The sequence below is a fragment of the Neofelis nebulosa genome, chromosome 14 (assembly GCF_028018385.1).
Source record: "Neofelis nebulosa isolate mNeoNeb1 chromosome 14, mNeoNeb1.pri, whole genome shotgun sequence".
NCBI classification, from domain to species: Eukaryota; Metazoa; Chordata; class Mammalia; order Carnivora; family Felidae; genus Neofelis; species Neofelis nebulosa.
In genome coordinates this window covers 51,705,340-51,725,384 of record NC_080795.1, presented here as the reverse complement: position 1 = coordinate 51,725,384, position 20,045 = coordinate 51,705,340, and the positions used below count along the sequence as shown (strand labels likewise).

Genomic DNA, 20,045 nt, shown 5'->3' with positions numbered 1-20,045 from the left:
TTATAGGTTTTTATAGAAATTATTTGTTTTGAAGTAGAATTCTGTATAAGAAGTTTGACTTATGATAACAACATGCTTTAATAAAATTCCTCAGTGCCCCGTTATAGTTAGAACTTATACTCTTCTTTTTCAGGTTTCTAAATTTACAGTTTAGAAATGACTGAAATAATAGTTTGTCCATCAATAACGACAGAGGGACCTAAATGGACTTCTATAAAACTAGGAATACGATGGGATGTTTTTCCTTTTCCACAAAGGAAACAATAAAGAGAACAGTTAAATATTTTTCCCCAAGGTCACAACTAGACAGACAGACACACACGCACACACATATTTAGTATGCTCAATAATTTGATATCCCCCTCAGATATTTTATCTGCAGAGTTACTGCAAGATATCTAACTCCTTTTCTATGTTTCTTTGGTTAGGGACTAGTTTAGACAGGCTGAGCCTGAGGACATAAAACATTAAAAGGCGTTTTATCAAAGTTAGTATCATTTTCTTCACCAAACCCTTGGTGGTTCCCTGGTAAAAATTTTATGCCTCTACAATAATCCTGGCCTCAGGGTGTATGGGGGGTGGAGAGTATAAACCCAAAAGAGGCAAAAAGTGACAGCCCAGGGCAAGACAATGGGAAGTGTCAGCCTTCCTCTGTTTCCACAGCGCAAGTAGTGTGCACCTGCACCTAGGAAATATCTGATTTGCTCTGGGGATGATTCTGGCTCATCTGTCAGTCACCTGTCTTTCTTAGGCCAAGGTACATGCCTGGTACTTTCTGAGCACAGGGAAGGATTTTGCCTTACAGTAAGTCTTTTCCTTAGCGAGACACAGTAAGGAGAACCACGAGCTTTGAAAAATCCTAGCAGAGCATATGCTTATTAACTTTTGTAAAATGATAATAGTTATAAAAATAGTTTCACCAGCAAGGTACCTATTTGTCCCAGGCATGAGGCACAGGGATTAGCCATTTTTAGAGAATATTTTTTAAAGCCTCTTAGCCACCATTAGAAATGTTTCTGAAACCAAGGCTACGAGGTGGCCCTATCACTTGACTTGGTAAGGATGTTTTCCAAATGCTAGCAGTGGCATGCAGGAAAGAACGCAGGTCTTTGAGCCTCATTAGAATCCACTGTGCTCTCTTCAATATAGTCCCCTGATAAGATAACAGGAAGCAGAATATGTACTATGAGTCACGTTTCTTATACATAAAAAGATGATGACGACATTCGATCTTGCACTTGGAAACTGATGGTGGCAGCCTCAGACAGTGCACTTAAAGTCTTTGCACATATTTCCAGGTGTAAAGAGATTCTCTGTGATCTATCCTTTGGGTCACTGCCAAGTTGGTGAAGGCACTGATTGAGAGTGCTGGTGTCAAAGGTAAATTTACACTAAGCTGCAAGTGACAGACTGGATCCATGAAGCAAGGACCATCTCTGCCTCGCCAGCCGCTGCATGACTTACACCTAGCTGCAAGCAGGCACTCGATACGCGCTTCATGAGAAGTGAACGACTGTGGTAAGGTGACATTCAACTCCAGAGCTAGAGGAAAAGAGACACCTATGAGTGCTCTACCTCTCCTTGACTTTTACCATGCACAACACAGCTGGCTGGTGACACAGGGTGAATAATGAAGGCTAACCACGATGTCATTTTTCTGACTGCCTTCAGTAGGTCACATGGAGTGTATTTTATTAAATTAAAAGATTGGGGTTTTTTTTGTTTTGTTTTGTTTTTTGTTTTTGTTTTTTATTTTTGGGACAGAGCGAGACAGAGCATGAACGGGGGAGGGGCAGAGAGAGAGGGAGACACAGAATCGGAAACAGGCTCCAGGCTCCGAGCCATCAGCCCGGAGCCCGACGCGGGGCTCGAACTCACGGACTGCGAGATCGTGACCTGGCTGAAGTCGGACGCTTAACCGACTGCGCCACCCAGGCGCCCCTAAAAGATTGTTTTTAATGAAAGAAGAAATACATATTTTGGCAACTGATGTGACAGGAAAAACCTGGTGTGTATTAATGAGGTCATGTCATTACAGACATTAAGCTAAATGAACAGCAGCTATGCTAGGTCCTAGGCTTTTTAAGATACTGGCCCACCTTCTTCCTAGTGAAAGGCTGCTGTGTAGGATAGAAAATGCTTAGCTAATTATAGATGGGGACAGGAGGAGACACGATTACTCCTAACAGTTGGTGCCTTGAGCCCAAGCCATAGTAGTAAAAAGACAAGGTGTTTGGAAGGAAGTCATTATCTTGCTCACCTGAGTCCCAGTGCTTGGCACAGTGACTCACTCACTGGAAGTACTGAGTAAATTCCTATAACCAATCACTAAATATCAAAGGAGTAAATCCTAGTTAAAGTGGAGAAAGACTGACAACTTTGATTGGAATTATCTAAAAATGTGATAAAAAAAAAAAAGGTACCAATCAGATGTCTTAGCCACTTAATTAGGGGTCAGTTAGTGATACATCTTTATGCAAAATGAACTGAATAAATACTGCAATTTACAGGAAGAAACACACACACACAATTTATTTATTTGGTTTCTTGGATTCCAGAGTCTCCATTCATCTCTTATTCCTGGTGGACATGGACTCTGATAAGAACCCAGTTGAAGGAGGGGCTGGGCAGAGAGATTAACAAATTTCCAGAGGCAGTCAAGCAGCTGCCTCATTTACTGTGATGGGATCTATCACAGATGGATGTTCTGGAGGTTACATAAGCTGCAAAGAAATAATGCAGGTGAATCTGTGGTGTGGGGAAAAAATGGCTACAATAGCTCTTGAAATGGCTTGTGTGTCTCTTTCCTTCAAACTACATTGATGCTATCAATTTTCAACATAAATATGTTATCGATAAAAATAAAACCAGAGAATGGTACTAGATTTACTCAAATTCAATTATTTGATCATTTTTTCAAGTTTCCCTGTTACTGTGTAAATAACCCAATGCTTCTTTTTTTCTTGTAAATAATGTTTACCTGCTCCTACTGGATAGACTAGAAGAATCCCAGAAAATCCTTAAAGAAAAGCTATTTAGGAAACATGAGCATGATCATATGACTCAAGGAACAGATTTCAAAAACGTCAGAGGAAGCAGGAAGTGGCTATGGTATGGAAGCACAGGATCTGCAGTCTATTCCTGCTGTCTCTATCCTCTGGGTGACCTAGGATGACTCACATCTCTCTTTCTGAGTGCTTGCAGTGACTCAGTTGTTTTTAAAAAGTTCTCTGTTTAATTCTATATTATGCATAAATTATTTCCTCTGGAAAGCATAATATATGAAATGGTCTTCTTAGTTCCTTCTTCTATCTGTACTTTAAATGAGTTATTTTTTTTAATTGTTTTAATGTTTATTTAATTTTGAGAAAGAGAGAGGGTGCAAGCAAGGGAGGGGCAGAGAGAGAAGGAGACAAAGAATCTGAAGCAAGCTCCAGGCTCTGAGCTGTCAGCACAGAGTCTGACGTGCGGTTCGAACTCAAGAACCCATGAGATCGTGACCTGAGTCGAAGTCAGATAGTTAACTGACTGAGCCACCCAGGCATTCCTGGGTGTACTCCAAGTGAGTTATTAACTCCCATTGTTTAGGACACTGAAGTGAAATGTCATTACATTTATAGCATTTAATAGTAAAAAACTAACGATGAAAATATTGTAGAAAATAATTTTCAAAGTTTTGAATTATAGGACCTGACAACAAAGACTTTCACAGCCCAGAAGAAAAAAAAATCTCTATAGGAATTTGGGCATTAGTTTAGGGCTATCAGGAAAACACTAAATGTATCATCTGCAGTATCAGATTCAGTGGATCATAATCTTAAAACACATATTCTCAAATTTCTGTGTAGGAATTATCCAGAATTCCAGGACTCAGAAGCTGTGGCCCCATACTGCACTTCTATCCAGTATCCCCTGTGAAAGGTGCAGGTTGGACCAGAAAACACTTTTAAGGGACACTCTTCCAGGCGGTCATCACCTGTTTCTTTGTCAGTATCTCTTTGAGAGCTATGTTAACATCTATAAATAGAACGACTCATGGGTAACTTTAGGGATTTGGACACAGACTCGCTGTTTGACACTTGTTAATAAAATGAGAAGGCACTTTTAAAGGACAGGCATTTGACCTTGCCTAATGTTTTTATCAATAGACAATGTTTCAACTGAGATTTTCAAGTTTGCTCCTAAAGTTTCTAAAAATGCTTTTCATTGTCTTTTTAAAAGGCTCTAATCTCTTAATTTTAGTGCAAAAATTGTGAAGATGTGAATAACTTTATCAAATAGGTTGTAAAGTACTGCTGAAATGTACACAAATACTAGGTTAGTGAGATTTTGTTTGTTTTTTTTTAAAAAACATAGTCCTCAACCAATGAAAAACTTAAAGATTCTGATGAAAGCAAAATAACAAGTTCTTTGCTACATGATGCTGAGCAGAGGGCACCAGTCGTATCAAAGCAATAGTATCAGAAGTCCCCCCAGGACAACTTTAGATCAATGTTCTCTCACTCCATATGACTCCACAGTCATAGACAGGAATGAGATATTATTACATCATATTTATTCAAGTTTTACTGAGAAAGAACTGTGTGCAAGCATCAAGAGCACAGAGAAAATTGCCACATAGCCAGTTCTTATCCTTGTCCACGGAGTCACAAAAAATGTAAGAAGTGTTAAAATAAGCATATACAAAATGCCCAGAGGGCACCAAAGAGGCAGAAACTGAGTCCATCTGGGGAAGCGAGGAATGCAGGTTTGGAGACGGCTTTTAAACTGGATCACAAAAGGCCAGTGTTGGCTTGAGAATAGAGAAGTAAATTTCATGCAGAGTGAGTAGGAATGAATGCAAAAGCACAGGGCTGTAAAAGTATCTATTCCCATTCACAAAATCTCAAAGTCCAGTGAAAGAGTGTGTGGGATTGAGTGGAGGGGACACAGACTGGAAGGGTAGGCTGGACACAGATTAATAATAGCATGTATTCAGTCCACACACAATTCGCTTACTTCCTTACTTCATCAGTTCTGAGATGGACTTTATTCTTTTCATCTTTAACACCATATCTGTGAATGCATGTAAAAACTTGCAAAGTAGATGCCAGCAGCTTAGAATAAGATCACTTTAAGAAATGTTTCAACACAAATACTCCTGTGAAATAGAGAACAATCTTATGTGGAACAAAACATGGATATCAATGACTCAGAAAAGTCAAGCTTTGACGGCAAAGTTTTAAGAACAACCTCAGCTTAATTAACCTTCACTTATTTTGCTCATATTTTGCTTTTTACTTAGGTGCAAGAGTAACAGATAAAGCTCCCTTTTCCCCCCTAAAAATGTCTAAAAAGTCTTTCAGGAAGAATGAAATTAAAACTCAAAGGGATATAAGAAAGAAAGAACTGTGCCATAGTTTAATGTGCAGATTATTTTTTCTTAGTGGTATGTGAGAAATGTTGTGCTTCGTGATCACAGACATCTTAGATTTGCTAAAACAGGTTACTCAGCACGCGATAGCAAGCCGAGGACGTGCCGCACTGTGCCAGGCGCTGGGGCTATAATGATGAGCAAGTATGATCTGTTCCAAATCTCACATTGCTTCCAGCCTCCAGTCTTGATGCTGGGCTGAAAGCTTAGACTACGTAGTACATAGGGAGCCCCCAGGGAGTTTTAAGAGCAGGAATGATGTGATAAGATATGTGGTGAAGGAACTTAGCTCTCTCGATGATATACAGGCTGCAGGGCAGGGAAGGAGACTGGTGGTTCAGGGACTAGTTGGAAAGATCTTGAAATCGTTTGTGTGAGATATAATGAGGGCCTGAATTAAGGCACGGCCACAGGCAGAGAAAGAAAGAGGATTTAAGCAACATGATTCCCAATGCTCAGAGTTCTTGATCAAAGAAAACCAGCAGATAATTTAAACTGCCTTCACTGCTTTAAACTGCTGATGGAAATTCAGGATAGTATTTGAGAGCTATTTAATCACCAAACAGATTTTTCACTTTGAAAGCGGTATGTACACTTTGGCCTTAAATCGCCCAACACCGAGGACAAGGAAGTGTGGTGAGCCCTAGGAAAACAAAGAATTGAGTCTTCCCAGGTGAAGGGGAGAGAGATCAACAGATGATGTGATTACCCCAGTGTGTGGTGTGCAGTAATAGAGAACTAAGGGAGGCAGTGGGAGAGCTCAAAGGGGAAGCACTGGCCAGAGGTGGGAATCATCTCCAAGGGGGAGTCACATGGGACCAGACGCTTGTAGAAGCAGTACAAAGAGCCCACAAGGTAGGCATTGCAAGAAAGAGGGTTCTGGGTGGAGGTAAGCCTGTGTAAAAACAGAGGTGAGAAAGAGCAAAGCATATAGAGAGTAATTTTCAATATATAGACATGCTTACTGACAGTGGTGAGAAACAAGGGGGCCTTTAACCCAAGGGACCTTACATCACATTAAAGTGTTTCAATTTCATTCTAGAGCACTATAGACCCACTAAAGGAACATATTTATAGACCCACTAAAGGAACAAATGCCGATATTTCCACTGAAACAGGCCTTTGAAAAATTTTAGGACTCTAAATTGGATTACATATAAAATCAACCCTAAAAAGAGTTTTCAGCAAGTTACAAAATAAATGATAAAATGCAAGGGAAGAGATGACTAGTAAGTCCTATTAAAGTATGCAATTAGTTTAAAATGCTTCTGGGGTGCCCGGATGGCTCAATCGGTTGGGCGGCCAACTTGGGCTCAGGTCATGATCTCACAGCTCCTGAGTTCAAGCCCTCCCTCGGGCTCTGTGCTGACAGCTCAGAGCCTGGAGCCTGCTTCAGATTCTGTGTCTCCCTCTCTCTCTGCCCCTCTCCTGCTCACACTCTGCCCCTCTCTCTCTCTCTCTCTCAAAAATAAATAAACATTAAAAATTTTAAAAATAAAATAAAATGCTTCTGAAAAAGCGAAGTGCTGGGAGCAGTAAACTGCTGACCAATTTAAAATCCTGTTTCTTTACAAGTCCAATTTCAAGGAATGTGTGGCTGTTTTCAGAATTATTCCATGATGCACTTTGATGTAATGGAAAAGGTGTCCATAGATACTGAGCGGTCTAAAGATCCTTTTTTGTAAAGACAGCAACATATGGGAAATTTTCCCAGTTTATTCAAAGTTTCTCTCATATTTCTACACATAGTATGCCTAAGGATATAAAATAAAAATGATTATTTTAACATCACCGTGTTGGTTTGCGATCATGTTTACAGAAAAGATTTAAAAATAGTGCTGTTTTTGAGTCCAGACTTACATGGATTTCACAAATTTAAGAAACTAGAAAGCCATATAAAATTTAGCTAATATCATCTTCTCTTTTGGATATATGTTTAGCATCCATGTTGTATCATTTTAAAGTTACCATCGAAGAATGAATGAAGTTCATTTGTCCTAAGTCTTTGATTACACACATGACCTTCTGAAAAAGAACTATCAAATGCTGATGGAGTCAGAGACAAGACCACGGTTTGTGTGCTTCACACAAAAAACTGTTTTGAAATACGTGGCAGACTTTGGGGCCCCGAACTGTGTTCACAGCAGGCATCTAGTCCAGTGTACTCCCCTGCCTCACATAATCTCATGTCCTCGTGTGGTTTTAGCTACTCACTGCTTGAGCACTGCAGCAGCCTTCCTGATGGTATCAACCATATTTGTTATTTACACGTGTGAGTCCACTTCACCCACTAACCTGTATAACTCTGAAGAACAAGAATCGTATTTTCTTCATGTTGGAATCTTTTTGTAACAAAAAGTCAAATGCCTTGCCAAAAAGAAGCTAAAAAAATCTATGTTGAAGTAAATTACAGATGTGTACAATACTTAACAATTTTTATTGCTAGTCTCAATAGATAGTAACATTTCTAGAAAACAAAATTTCGTACTATATAAACTTTGTTTCTTAGTGACATTTAAAATTTTTTTTTAATGTTTATTTTTGAGAGAAAGAGCACAAGCAGGGGAAGGGCAGGGAGAAAGGGAGACACAGAATTCAAAGCAGGCTCCAGGCTCTGTGCTGACAGCACAGACACAGGGCTCAAACCCATGAACCGTGAGATCATGACCTGAGCCAAAGTCGGATGCTTAACCAACTGAGCCACCCAGTCACCCCTCTTAGTGCTATTTCTGAATCATTAATGCTCCCACCAGCATACGTCAAACATCATCAGAACCAACATTTGAAAAACAAGAAAAACCATCCTATTATTCTGAATTAAAAATAATTTTCAGACAAATTGCTTTAATACTGGGGGGCACCTGGATGGCTCAGTTGGTTAAGTGTCTGACTTGGGCTCAGGTTCGGCTCAGGTCATGAACTCACTGTTCGTGAGTTCGAGCCCTGCATCAGGCTCTGTGTTGACAGCTCAGAGCCTAGAATCTGCTTCGAATTCTGTGTCTCCCTCTCTCTCTGTTCCTCCCCCGCTCACATTCTGCCTCCCTCTCTCTCAAAATTAAATAAAGATTTAAAAAATTTAAAAAAAAACCCAAACTTGCTTTGAAGTGAATGATTATGTGTACACAAACTTTCTCAAAATGTCAAAATTATAAGAACAAATCCTTGATTCTAAATAGTACATGTTTAAAGAATGACATGTTTACTGGACATGTTTACTTCGACATGTTTTCTGGATAAGTTTTTGTTTCCGAGTCGAATTCATCTGTATAACTAAAATACATATTTACATTACAGCCAGCATATACACTTGTAAGATTTCCGATATTATGCGCTCTGAGGCAGCCCTAGACTCCAGATGGCCCAGAATAGAATGTTCAGAGTATCAGAGTATCAATGTTAAAACTAACATTCTCAGATGATTGTATTCTTGTCCTCCTCAAGAACACACACACACACACACACACACACACATAATACTAAACCCTGAGTGAATAAACACAATGTAAATTCTTTTTCAGACATTTAAGATGTGAATGGAGTTAGGCTCCACATCTCTAGCTTTGATGGGTCCCACAGGAGCACAAAGAATGTGTTACCTTCTCTCTCATTTCCCAATTCCTGATGGAACCAGTTCTCACTATCTTTGCTGCTTTCCAGAATACTGCCAGATAAGCAAACTTGCTTTAATTCTAGAAGCAGGAAAAGTTAAACAACCCAATGAGCTGCTTGTTGTTGAGAAATAAGAAAATGGAATTTTCTGAGGCACAAAGGAGAAACACTCATCATTGGGAAAAAAAAGAAAAATCCCTCTCAGAGCTCTATTAAATAGAAATACAAAAATATTTCTGGAATAATTCTCCTAAGCTCACGAGGTACCAAGATGGCTTAGAGATGTCTGTTCACTCTATATGAAATACTGGTTGGTGCCACAGGAGGTGTGGGACTTTGTTATATAAACTGTTGCATCAGCCATGGGAAGGATATTCTTATAGAGAATATCCCCAGCAATGTGTTTATCTCAGAGCTTCCTGTCCTTGTTTATTGTTTCGATTGCTTTTGTTTCTCCTTTCCAATCCAAAATTTAGGACTGCAACGATTTAGTGCATCTTTCTCCTATGAGTAAAGTTTAACATTACATGGACATTTCCTAATTTTTACATTTCCTAAGTCCTTCTGGTTCTCTTCAAGGAATCTAAACTTAAGATACTACATACAGTCAAACATGATGATATCAATTATAGTCTTAAAAGTGATGGGAGCATTGAAATGTGCACTTGGGATGTGGCCAGGCATGATTTTTATCAAGTAATCACTAATAAATTACAGTAGTATGAGGAATGCCTTCATAATCACACCTTAGCTTTGGTTAAAGCATCTAGCTCATCTCACTATCAGGTGTCTATTTCAAACACTTAAAACAACTGATCATTCACTTATTCAAACATCCATCATAACATGAATCAATTATGTCATATCCATCCCATGAAATATTATACAGGAATGCAAAGCTGAGCTATAATTACACTGGCCTGGAGTACGCATCACTCTACTGTGATAGGTAATTTAGTAAAATACCAAATTTCAGAGTAATGTTCATAGTATATTGTTATTTTTGTTTAAAATATGTATGCATGTGGGAGAGTACACAGGTGTTGTTTAAGTCTGAAAAAAAATGTGGAAGGATATTCTTCACTGCCAGGAGAGTATTACTTAAAAAGGGGATGCAACATAATTTTTTCCTTATACATGTATATAGTGTTTTATTTATATGAATAAAGAACATGTTTTGTAAGTGTGACTTACTAATGAAGAAAGTGCAAGGAGAATTTTTAAAAATTAATCTTGGACTGAATATGTTCTAACTTTTCAAATTTATTAATTACCAAGCTACTATTGACCCTATTGCTACATTTACTAGTTGTGTAATGCTGGGATATGTATTTACTCTTTTTATACCTCAGTATACTGATTACTGCAATAGTAATTATTACACCAATCTCACAGAAGTGGCTGTGATAACTGCTGATACACAGAAAGCACAGAATGTTCGCTTGTATTAAACAGTAACTGTCATCGTCTAATATAAGTGGTGGTGTATCTGGGACTATTTCTAAAGAAATACTTTGCTAAAGTTTCTGGAAGACATCACTGGTTTTGTGACTAAAGCATGTTCTGTGTAACTACCTGCTTTTTGGCTCAGAACTTGGGATAGTTTTCCTCATTTAAATGTTGGCGGGGGAAGGCAAGAACTGCAAGTATTTCTCATTATTAAACAAAGAGTCAAAAGTGATCAAAGGGATATCATCTGCTGTAGCGGGTTAATTCTTAATTAGGAAAGTTTAACTTCTAAAATTTCTTTTTAATTCAAGCAAAATCTATGTGTTTTTAATTAAGTTTCCAGATGATTGTGGTTTTCTAGCTTCCAAGATGCAAATTCATGGTCAACTATAAATATCAACCAGGCAGCAGAATGCTAATTAAGTAATCTAGTTAAATACTTGAGTTTCAAAAATTATGTCCTTTTCCCAACCTACCCCCTTGCAAACTTCATATAAGAAGAAAGAAAAAGCTTTAATTATTTAAAATAATGTAAGATAATTTTGATACTTGAATAATGTTAAAAATATCAATACTGTTGACTGCATCTTACTGAAATAAAGAAAAAGAAAATGCAGTCTTATAGCAAAAGGAGAATTATTATTATTATTATTATCATTATTATTATTATTATTATTATTATTATTGAGTAAAGGGAATTTAGTTTAGTTCTGAGGGTGGGAGATGAGTTTCTGCACGTCTACGATATCCAATATTCTAAAAGATCCCATGGAGCACCTGGGTGGCTCAGTGGGTTAAGCGTCTGACTTCGTCTCAGGTCATGATCTCATAGTTCGTGGGTTCGAGCCCCACGTCAGGCTCTGTGCTGACAGCTCAAAGCCTGAAGCCTGCTTCAGATTCTGTGTCTCCCTCTCTCTATACCCCTCCCTGGCTCGCACTCTGTCTCTCTCTCTCTCAAAAATAAATAAACATTAAAAAAAATTTTCAAAGATCACATAGGCATCCACCACTGCCCAGAAACAACTGAAAAGCAAGAATATCCAATAGAGTTCTATGTTGCTACACCTACTCCATTTTGTTCATTTAAAACAGAAAGTGCTCAGAAAGCTATTATTCTCAGAGAAACGTAAATAAAACTTTTCACGTAATTTTCACTTTTTCAAGTAACCATTTAAAAATGATTTTAAATAATGTAGTAAGCTCAATACAACATACTGAAATATATAATAAGTGCTTACAATAGTTTTAATGTAAAGTAAAATGTATGATGATCTCCCCATGCCATTTAAATCATTTAAAGCATACAGCAAGAGGTGTTAGTAACTGGTGACGCTGAGATAAAAATAGGAGAAATATCATTTAAAAATTACAAAGCATTATGGTTTTGAAAGGGATCAGATGTAATGGATATAGCAAACCAAGCAGGTCAGAAAGGTTTTCTCTTTCTATAGTACCTATGCCTTTGGCAGGCTGCCTTGTTCTTGGTCCCATTTCACCAGGAAACAAATGGCTACAGAAATCCACATGTTTGCTCCCATAAGCACAAAGATTTGATTTCCCACTTGCACAGATATCAGAGATCAATTTGATAATGGAACTAGGAAATGTTTCTGCATAATAACAGAGGAAGTAACAACAGACAAAGCTGGTAGATCCCACCTACCCTGGGCTGTTTCTGTCCTTCGTCATTTCTGTGCAGGTGAGCAGGCAACCTTATATCTTTGTGGGAGCCGAGTCTGATCTGATAAGTGTTCTGTTACCCGTGTGCCTGGCACTTGATGTCTCACAAGCTCCACCCACACCTCCACCAAGGGCCAGTGGTTGGGGGAGGAGCCAGTATGCAGAAAAGCATCCGAGGAAAAAGGGACCCTAAAGTCCACACAGCAAGCTGTTATCCCCCGTATAGAAAATGCCATTTAGTAAGTACAAGGAAGCCGGGTGTTAAATGCAGTTGTTCTTTACTCATTTATGTGAGAAATATGCTTCTATGAGTGTGTTTTTCTTTATAGCATATAATTTAAACCATACAATAAGAGATATTAGTCAATGATAGGGAGCACTAAGGTGAAATTTCCTTGTAGCATACAAAGAAAACACAGAAACAATTTAGAGATAGTAGCAATATCAGACTTTTAACCACCAAAGAATAACATTGATGTCTACACCATTCTCATTATAATTCACTCACTGCATTCTTACTAAGTGCTAGGCATTGTGCTAAGTGCTTTAAATGTATTACTTAATTAATCTCAGTGGCCTGTGAGGTAGGTACTACTCATATTTTCATTTAACAGAAGGAAGAATGGAATATTTAGCAAGTTGAGGAACTCGCTTAAGGTCAAATAACTAGTAATTGGCAGAGATGGGATTTGAACTCTGCGTTTTAAGACTCCTAAGACTGACTTCCTGACCACTTTATCATATTTCCCTCACATTATTACATTACTTTCAGTAGATCCCTCATGCCACCAGAACGCCCTTCCTGATTATTAAAAGAAAAATACTTAGATAAGATATATTTAGTGACTTAATGTGAAGCATTACAACAGATAAGCCTCATTATTGTTGAATTAATACCCTCAAAAGGTTTTAAATGCCTTTAAAGAAATATTTAACCTTTAATGTGTTTTCAAAATCTGGGGTGTAGATGATAAAATAATAAAAGTCTGCAACTCATCACCAAAAAAAAAAAAAAAAAAAAAAACCAAAACAAATAATTCAATTAAAAAATGGACAGAAGACATGAACAGAGATTTCTCCAAAGGAGACCTACAGATGGCCAGCAGATACATGAAAAGATATTCAACATCACTCATCATCAGGGAAGCACACATCAAAACCACAACAGGATATCACCCCCCACCTGTCATAATGACTAGAATCAAAAACATAAGAGACTCTTAACTACAGAGAATAAACTGAGGGTTGCTGGAGGGGTGCTGGGTAGGGGGATGAGCTAAATGGGTGATTGGCATTAAGGAGGGCACTTGTGATGGGCACTGAGTGTTATATGTTAGTGATGAATCATTAAATTCTACTCCTGAAACCAATACTACACTGTATGTTAACTAATTTGAATGTAATAAAATCTTGGGGGCGCCTGGGTGGCTCAGTTGGTTAAGTGTCCAACTTCAGCTCAGGTCATGATCTCGCAGTTTGTGAGTTCAGGCCCCGCATCAGGTTCTGTGCTGACAGCATGGAGCCTGGAGCCTGCTTCAGCTTCTGTGTCTCCCTCTTTCTGCCCCTCCTCTACTCACTCTCTCTCTCTCTCAAAAATAAACATTAATTTTTTAATAAAATCTTGTTTTAATAAAATAAATACACACACACAAGAAACAACAAGTATTGGCGAGGATGTGGAGAAAAAGGAATTCTGAAATGTTGGTGGGAATACAAACTTGTGCAAACAGCATGGAAATTCCTCAAAAAATTAGAAATAGAATTACCATATGATCCAGTAATTTCACTACTGAATATATACCCAAAGAATATGAAAACACTAGTTCTGAAAGATACATGCACCTCTATGTTTATTGCTGCATTATTTAAAATAGCCAAAATATGAAAGCAACCCAAGTATCCATCAACAGATAAATGGATAAAGATGATATGGTATGTATATAATGGAATATTACTCATCCAAAAAAATAATGAAATCTTGCCATTTTCATTGCAAATCTTGCAATGGGATGGATCAAGAGGGTATAATGAACTAAGTATATGTACATACTTATGAGGGTGTATATGGGTATATGAAGTATATGAGGATATATGAAATAGGTCTGTAAGAGAAAGACAAATACCATATAATTTCACTCATATGCTGAATTTAAAAAAACAAAACAAACCAAGAAAAAAAAAGAGACAAACAACAGAAACAGACTCTTGGGGCGCCTGGGTGGCTCAGTTGGTTAAGCATCCAACTTCAGCTCAGGTCATGATCTCACAGCTTGTGAATTCAAGCCCTGAATCTGGCTCTGTGCGGACAGCTTGGAGGCTGGAGCCTGTTTCAGATTCTGTGTCTCCCTCTCTCTCTGCCCCTCCTCTAACTCTCTCTCTCTCTCTCAAAAACAAATAAAACATTAAAAAAAATTTTTAAACCAAGATTCTTAAATATAGAGAACTTGTGGTTAGCAGAAGGGAGGTCAGGGGGCAGGGCATTGTGTGACATAGATGAAGGGGATTAAGAGTTCAGTTATTGTGATGAGCACTGAGTAACTTATAGAATTTGTGAAACAATATAACATTGTACGTTGACTATACTGAATTTATTTATTTATTTAGCTATACTGAATTTTTAAAAAAATAATTACAATAAAGAAATAAATTTGAAATGTGGAAGTACACTAAAAACATTAAGGCACAGATAGAGCAAATATGAAAACCAGATAATAAGATTCAAGATTCAAGCAGTGTAATGGGAAACAAAGATCCTTTCACACCTGAATAGGACTGACAAATCAAGGCAGTACGTCTCAGTATTTAAACAATGATCATAGTCATGACCCTGAGTTATCAATATTTCTAAAGTCAGGAAAACATGCCATACTTTTTAAAAAGCTGTCCTTCAAAGTTATTTTAAAAGTTATTTGTGCTAAGCTGATCATTCTCATGAAGGTATAAATTCCCTTAAGAGTTTTTAAAAGCCCCCAGAACCTTCAATATAATGGATTCTCTTCACGTGTTTGTTAAACAAATTAAAGGAGTGTATATGTAAAATCTGGAAAACTCTGAGACAGACAAAACATTAGAATTAGTGACATCCCTGCATTACCACTTAGGAGCAATCATTTGTTGAACTCCTTCTATAAGCTGGTAACTCTGCATATGCCATTACTAATAAACAACAACACAGAAAAAAATAAACACTGGTATCCCTATTTTACAGATAAGGAAACTGAGATGTTGAAAATTTATGTAACTTACCCAAGTTCACAAAACATGTAATTAGCAGAGCCAGGATTATAACTCAGAGTGCTTGATCCCAAAGCCTGGGATATCAATATCTATGTATTAAATTAATTTCAGAAACAGTTTTATTTGATTTTATTTCAATTTTAAATATTATCCACATGTGCTTAATCTTTGCGACATGGTCTAATATTTATATCTTCATAAAAGACAGGGAGATAAAATGTGTTTTAAATTACATTTCATAGAGGATTACCAAAACTAGAATGGTTTTTATCAGTTGAAAATCAAAAGTGATCAAGTCTGGTTAAAAATATTCTGTAAACATGGTCCTTAGATATAAGGACCAGCATCATCACAAATACAAGGAGCAGAAAGAGTAAAACATAGGTCATTTAAAGGATAGGTTGGGGTGGAATGAAAACTTAGATTTCTTCCACCAAAAATCATTGCAAAAATTCAGTTTCTAAGTGGAGAAGCCCCCTAGGAGTTCAGGGAAGCATGAAATAGGATAGCCCCAGGGCATTTCCACACCTTGACTGGTGAAGAGAACCAGAAATGAGAGCAGTGTCTTCAGACTACAGACCAATCTGTTAGGGAGCCACATTTGCACACAACCAGGGGTCCTCCTTGCTGACTTCTAGAAGGCTAGAGTGAAGGGGAGATGAGCCACCTCTCATCACACTCCTACTTTTCACTCTCATCCATCTGCTCAGACTGGAGAAGCAAACTGTCACAAAGCCAACCTCCGTTTCACAGCCTAGGAAGAAAGGCCTCTGTCTGCTTCCCTCTGCACACGCTGGGGTTTGAAAATTATGCCCCAACTGTGGTCTGTCTTGTTAATGCTTCTATTCACCAGCACCCCTACCCCACCAGAAGTTAAGGCCAACTTGCTCGTAATGTAGGACCTAACCTGGTGCCACAAAACGATCTGGTTTTGCCACTCTACTTCAGGAGGAGCTGTTTTCACTGCCCTTTCAGAGAAGAACAGGAGTAAGATATCTCTTGCCAAGTGTAGAAATTTTCCTAAGGCTTTGCAATCTGAACAGTGCTAAGCTGTGAACTAATTAGCATGGGTGTCCTTTTATTTCTTTCCTGAACATTTTTAATCAGGTAAAATCTGCATAAGTAGACATCTAGAGTAAACTTCAAAGGTAAGGAAAAAAGTCTAAAAAGGTAACAGACGCTGGGCATAGATGGAAATCAAGGAGGATGTCCAAGGATGTCCTTGGCAAAAATGGGGGGAGTGTGCATAGGAAACAGGCATGGCAATGAGGCTGGTATTATTTCAGCACAAGCTGGATGTGGTGCCATCTGGGGTGCTGCCTTGAAACATGACCTAGTTAATAATGAGTACTTCCCAAACTATGGGCACGTGGCTGCTAGCTTCAGTGCCCTGCAGATGGATTCGCTGGCACTATGGAAACGCTAATGTTTGGACAGACTCTTGGAATTTAGCAGTTGGGCCTCATGATACTTTTCACAACCACATCGTTAGTTTGTCTTACCATGATTCAGAGTTCACCCTTCTTGGGTATTTAGTGCCTAAATAAGCCTCTTAAATGACTACAGACTTGTCACCAGCCTGTGAAGTTCTACTAGAAATAAAATAGGTGAGATTGGGCTGTTTTGTCCAATGTGCTACGAGGTTCTTTAATAACAGGAAAGCAGGTGGATATTATCAGAACTGCTTCAGTAGTTGCGATTTAATTCCTACAAATAAAAGCCTCTGTTGGCAGACTCATTAGACGAAGGATTTAAAAACATCAGAAAAAGAACTCTCCTTGAATTCCTAATGCCTATTGCCCAAGGTCATATCTAATGTATTTTATGCTTGTTCTTAAATATGTGATTTATATTAAATTCTCTCAATGCTAACATTCTGTATGGTGTGTATAGATGGTGGGGATGTGTGTGTGTGTGTGTGTGTGTGTGTGTGTGTGTACACATAAAGTTTCTACGAAAATTTTGGAATTAAATTTTTGAGATGGTAAGTTCCTTTTTAAAAACTCAAACAAGGATTGGGGAGCCCGGGTGGCTCAGTTGGTTAAGCGTCTGACTTCAGCTCAGGTCATGATTTTGCAGTTCACAACCTCAAGCCCTGCATCAGGCTCTGTGCTGACAGCTCAGAGCCTGGAGCCTGCTTCGAATTCTGTCTCCTTCTCTCTCTGCCCCTCCCTTGCTGTCTGTCTGTATCTCTCTCTCTCAAAAATAAATAAACTATATTTATTTAAACTAAGATCAGCTATAAAAAAACACAACGTTAACAGTCATACTTGGAAATGGTATGAGTTGGGAAGGTGTTAATTATTTTTATACATTTAACCTGAGAATAATAATTGATGGAAGGGTTGCCTGGGTGGCTCAGTTGGTTGAGTGTCTGACTCTTGATTGCAGCTCAGGTCGTGATCCCAGAGTCATGGGATCAAGCCCCACATCGGGTTCCACACTAAGTGTAAAGCCTGCTTAAGATTCTCTCTCCGTCTCTCTCTCTCTCTCTCTCTCTCTCTCTCTCCCTCTCTTTCTCTCCCCCGTCCTCGCCTCTCTCCCCTGCTCACTCTCTCTCTCTAAAAAAAATAATTGATGAAAAAACATGGATCATTTGGTTAACATACTGTACTGGTATTTTGATTTCAATGTAGCACTACTTTATATTTTGATATGTTTTCCTAAGATGAAACATAAACCTTGATTTTATTACTATTATTTTAAAATTCCAAGTCTTTTCAATATATTTAACTGCCTTGGGGTGCCTGGGTGGCCCAGTCAGTTGAGGGTCCAACTCTCGATTTCAGTTCAGGTCATGATCTCAGGGTTGTGGGATCAAGCCCCACTTCAGGTTCTGTGCTGGAAATGCAGCCTGCTTGGAATTCTCTCTCTCTCCCCCTCTCTCTGCCCCCCCGACTCACATGTGCATGCACTCTAATAAAATACACACACACACACACACACACACACATTTAACTGTCTATATCAAAAGAGTTAATAACTATAAACCAAATCCAATACCTTCCTAAAAGGAAATAGAGGAGAGTAGAAACTTTGGACAGTAACCTATTCATCAGGAGTCTGATATTTTTCATATGCATGTACAGGCCTAAGGTAAAATTTACCAATCAAATTGTAATGAGTTGGAAGTTATTTTACCATCTAGTACAGAAAGAAATGAAAATCTCTTTTTATTCTTAACTATACACCTGTAATCGTTCATTAGTAAAATCAGCAGTGCTTTCATCATGTAAGGAAAAGAAAATCACATTTTCATTAAAGATTGTGCCAATTGCCCTATGATATTTATTAGTACTAAGGACAGTTGTGCAGTGGTACCTAGGACATCCCTGAGCACAGCTGCCCAGGAAATGCCGCACACTTTTCTTCAGAGCAGAACCTATTCTACCGTAGTTTTTAGGTGTGGGTGAAGGTGTAGGAATAAACCAATCAATTATAAATCAGTAATATCTAGACAACACTCTGGAGTTTGAAAACTGTTCTTCACTTTGGAAACTACCAATGCAGTTCCACTGACGAAGTGCACCACTATCAGTCCCCTCAATGGAAGAGACAGCAGATACTTTCTCCATTTTACTGAAGCTGAAATAAAAAGTCAATAGAGTGAAATTTTATTCATGCCTCCAAATGATAATTGGCCACAATAAAACCTCACTTATTCAGCAACTTCAACTATCCAGAACTCAGAGGTTCATTAACAAATTCACAAATTCTCAAAGACTTTATCCACAGGAGTGTTCTGTGTTCAGAACTTAATTAGAACTGTACCTATAATAGAACAGATCAATGAAATCAGGAACTGGTTCCTTAAAAAAAAATTAATAAAATTGTAAACTTCTAGCAGGACTTACAAAACGAAAAAGAGACAAAGAGACAGAGAGATCCTAAATAGGTAAAATCACAAATGAGAGACGAGAAATAACAACCAACACCACAGAAATACAACCAATTATAAGAGAATATTAGGAAAAACTATATGCCAACAAACTGGACAACCTAGAAGAAATAGATGAATTCCTAGAATATAAATAACCAAAACTGAAACAGGAAGAAATAGACAACTTGAACAGACTGATAACCAGCAAAGAAATTGAATGAGTAATCAAAACACTCCCAACAAATAAAAGTTGAGGACCAGATGGCTTCACAGGCAAATTCTAAAAATTTAGAGAAAAGTTAATACCTTTTCTTCTCAAACTATTCCAAAAAATAGAAAAGGAAGAAAAACTTCCAAATTCATTCTATGAGGCCAGCATTACCCTGATATCAAAACCTAGATAAAGACATCACTAAAAAAGAGGACCATAAGACCAATATCCCCGATGACCACAGATGGAAAAATCCTTAGCAAAAGATTAGCAAATTGAATCCAAAAACACATTAAAAAAAATCATTCACCACCATCAAGTGGGATTTATTCCTGGGCTACAAAGGTGTTTCAGTGTTTGCAAATCAATCAACATGATGGATCACACTAATAAAAGAAAGGATAAGAACCATATGATCATTTCAATATACAGAAAAAGCATTTGACAAAATATAACATCCATTCATGATAAAAATCCCCAACAAAGTTAAGTTTAGAGGGAACATACTTCAACATAATAAAGGCCATATTTGAAAAACTCATAGCTGACATCATCCTACATGGGGA

General features: G+C 38.0%; 1 protein-coding gene across 5 annotated transcripts in view; it reads right to left on the bottom strand.

The window, feature by feature from the left end:
* Positions 1–20,045, bottom strand: part of OXR1 (oxidation resistance 1) — a 445,487-nt gene that overhangs the window by 269,809 nt on the left and 155,633 nt on the right. The window contains exon 1 of one of the 5 annotated variants that reach the window (XM_058698818.1): positions 12,135–12,175. The exons of the other annotated variants lie outside the window; for them this stretch is intronic. Coding sequence (XP_058554801.1) covers positions 12,135–12,160 — 26 coding nt within the window. The 5' untranslated portion in view covers positions 12,161–12,175. Of the gene's footprint in view, positions 1–12,134; positions 12,176–20,045 lie in introns of those variants that run through there. 5 annotated transcript variants of the gene reach the window in all.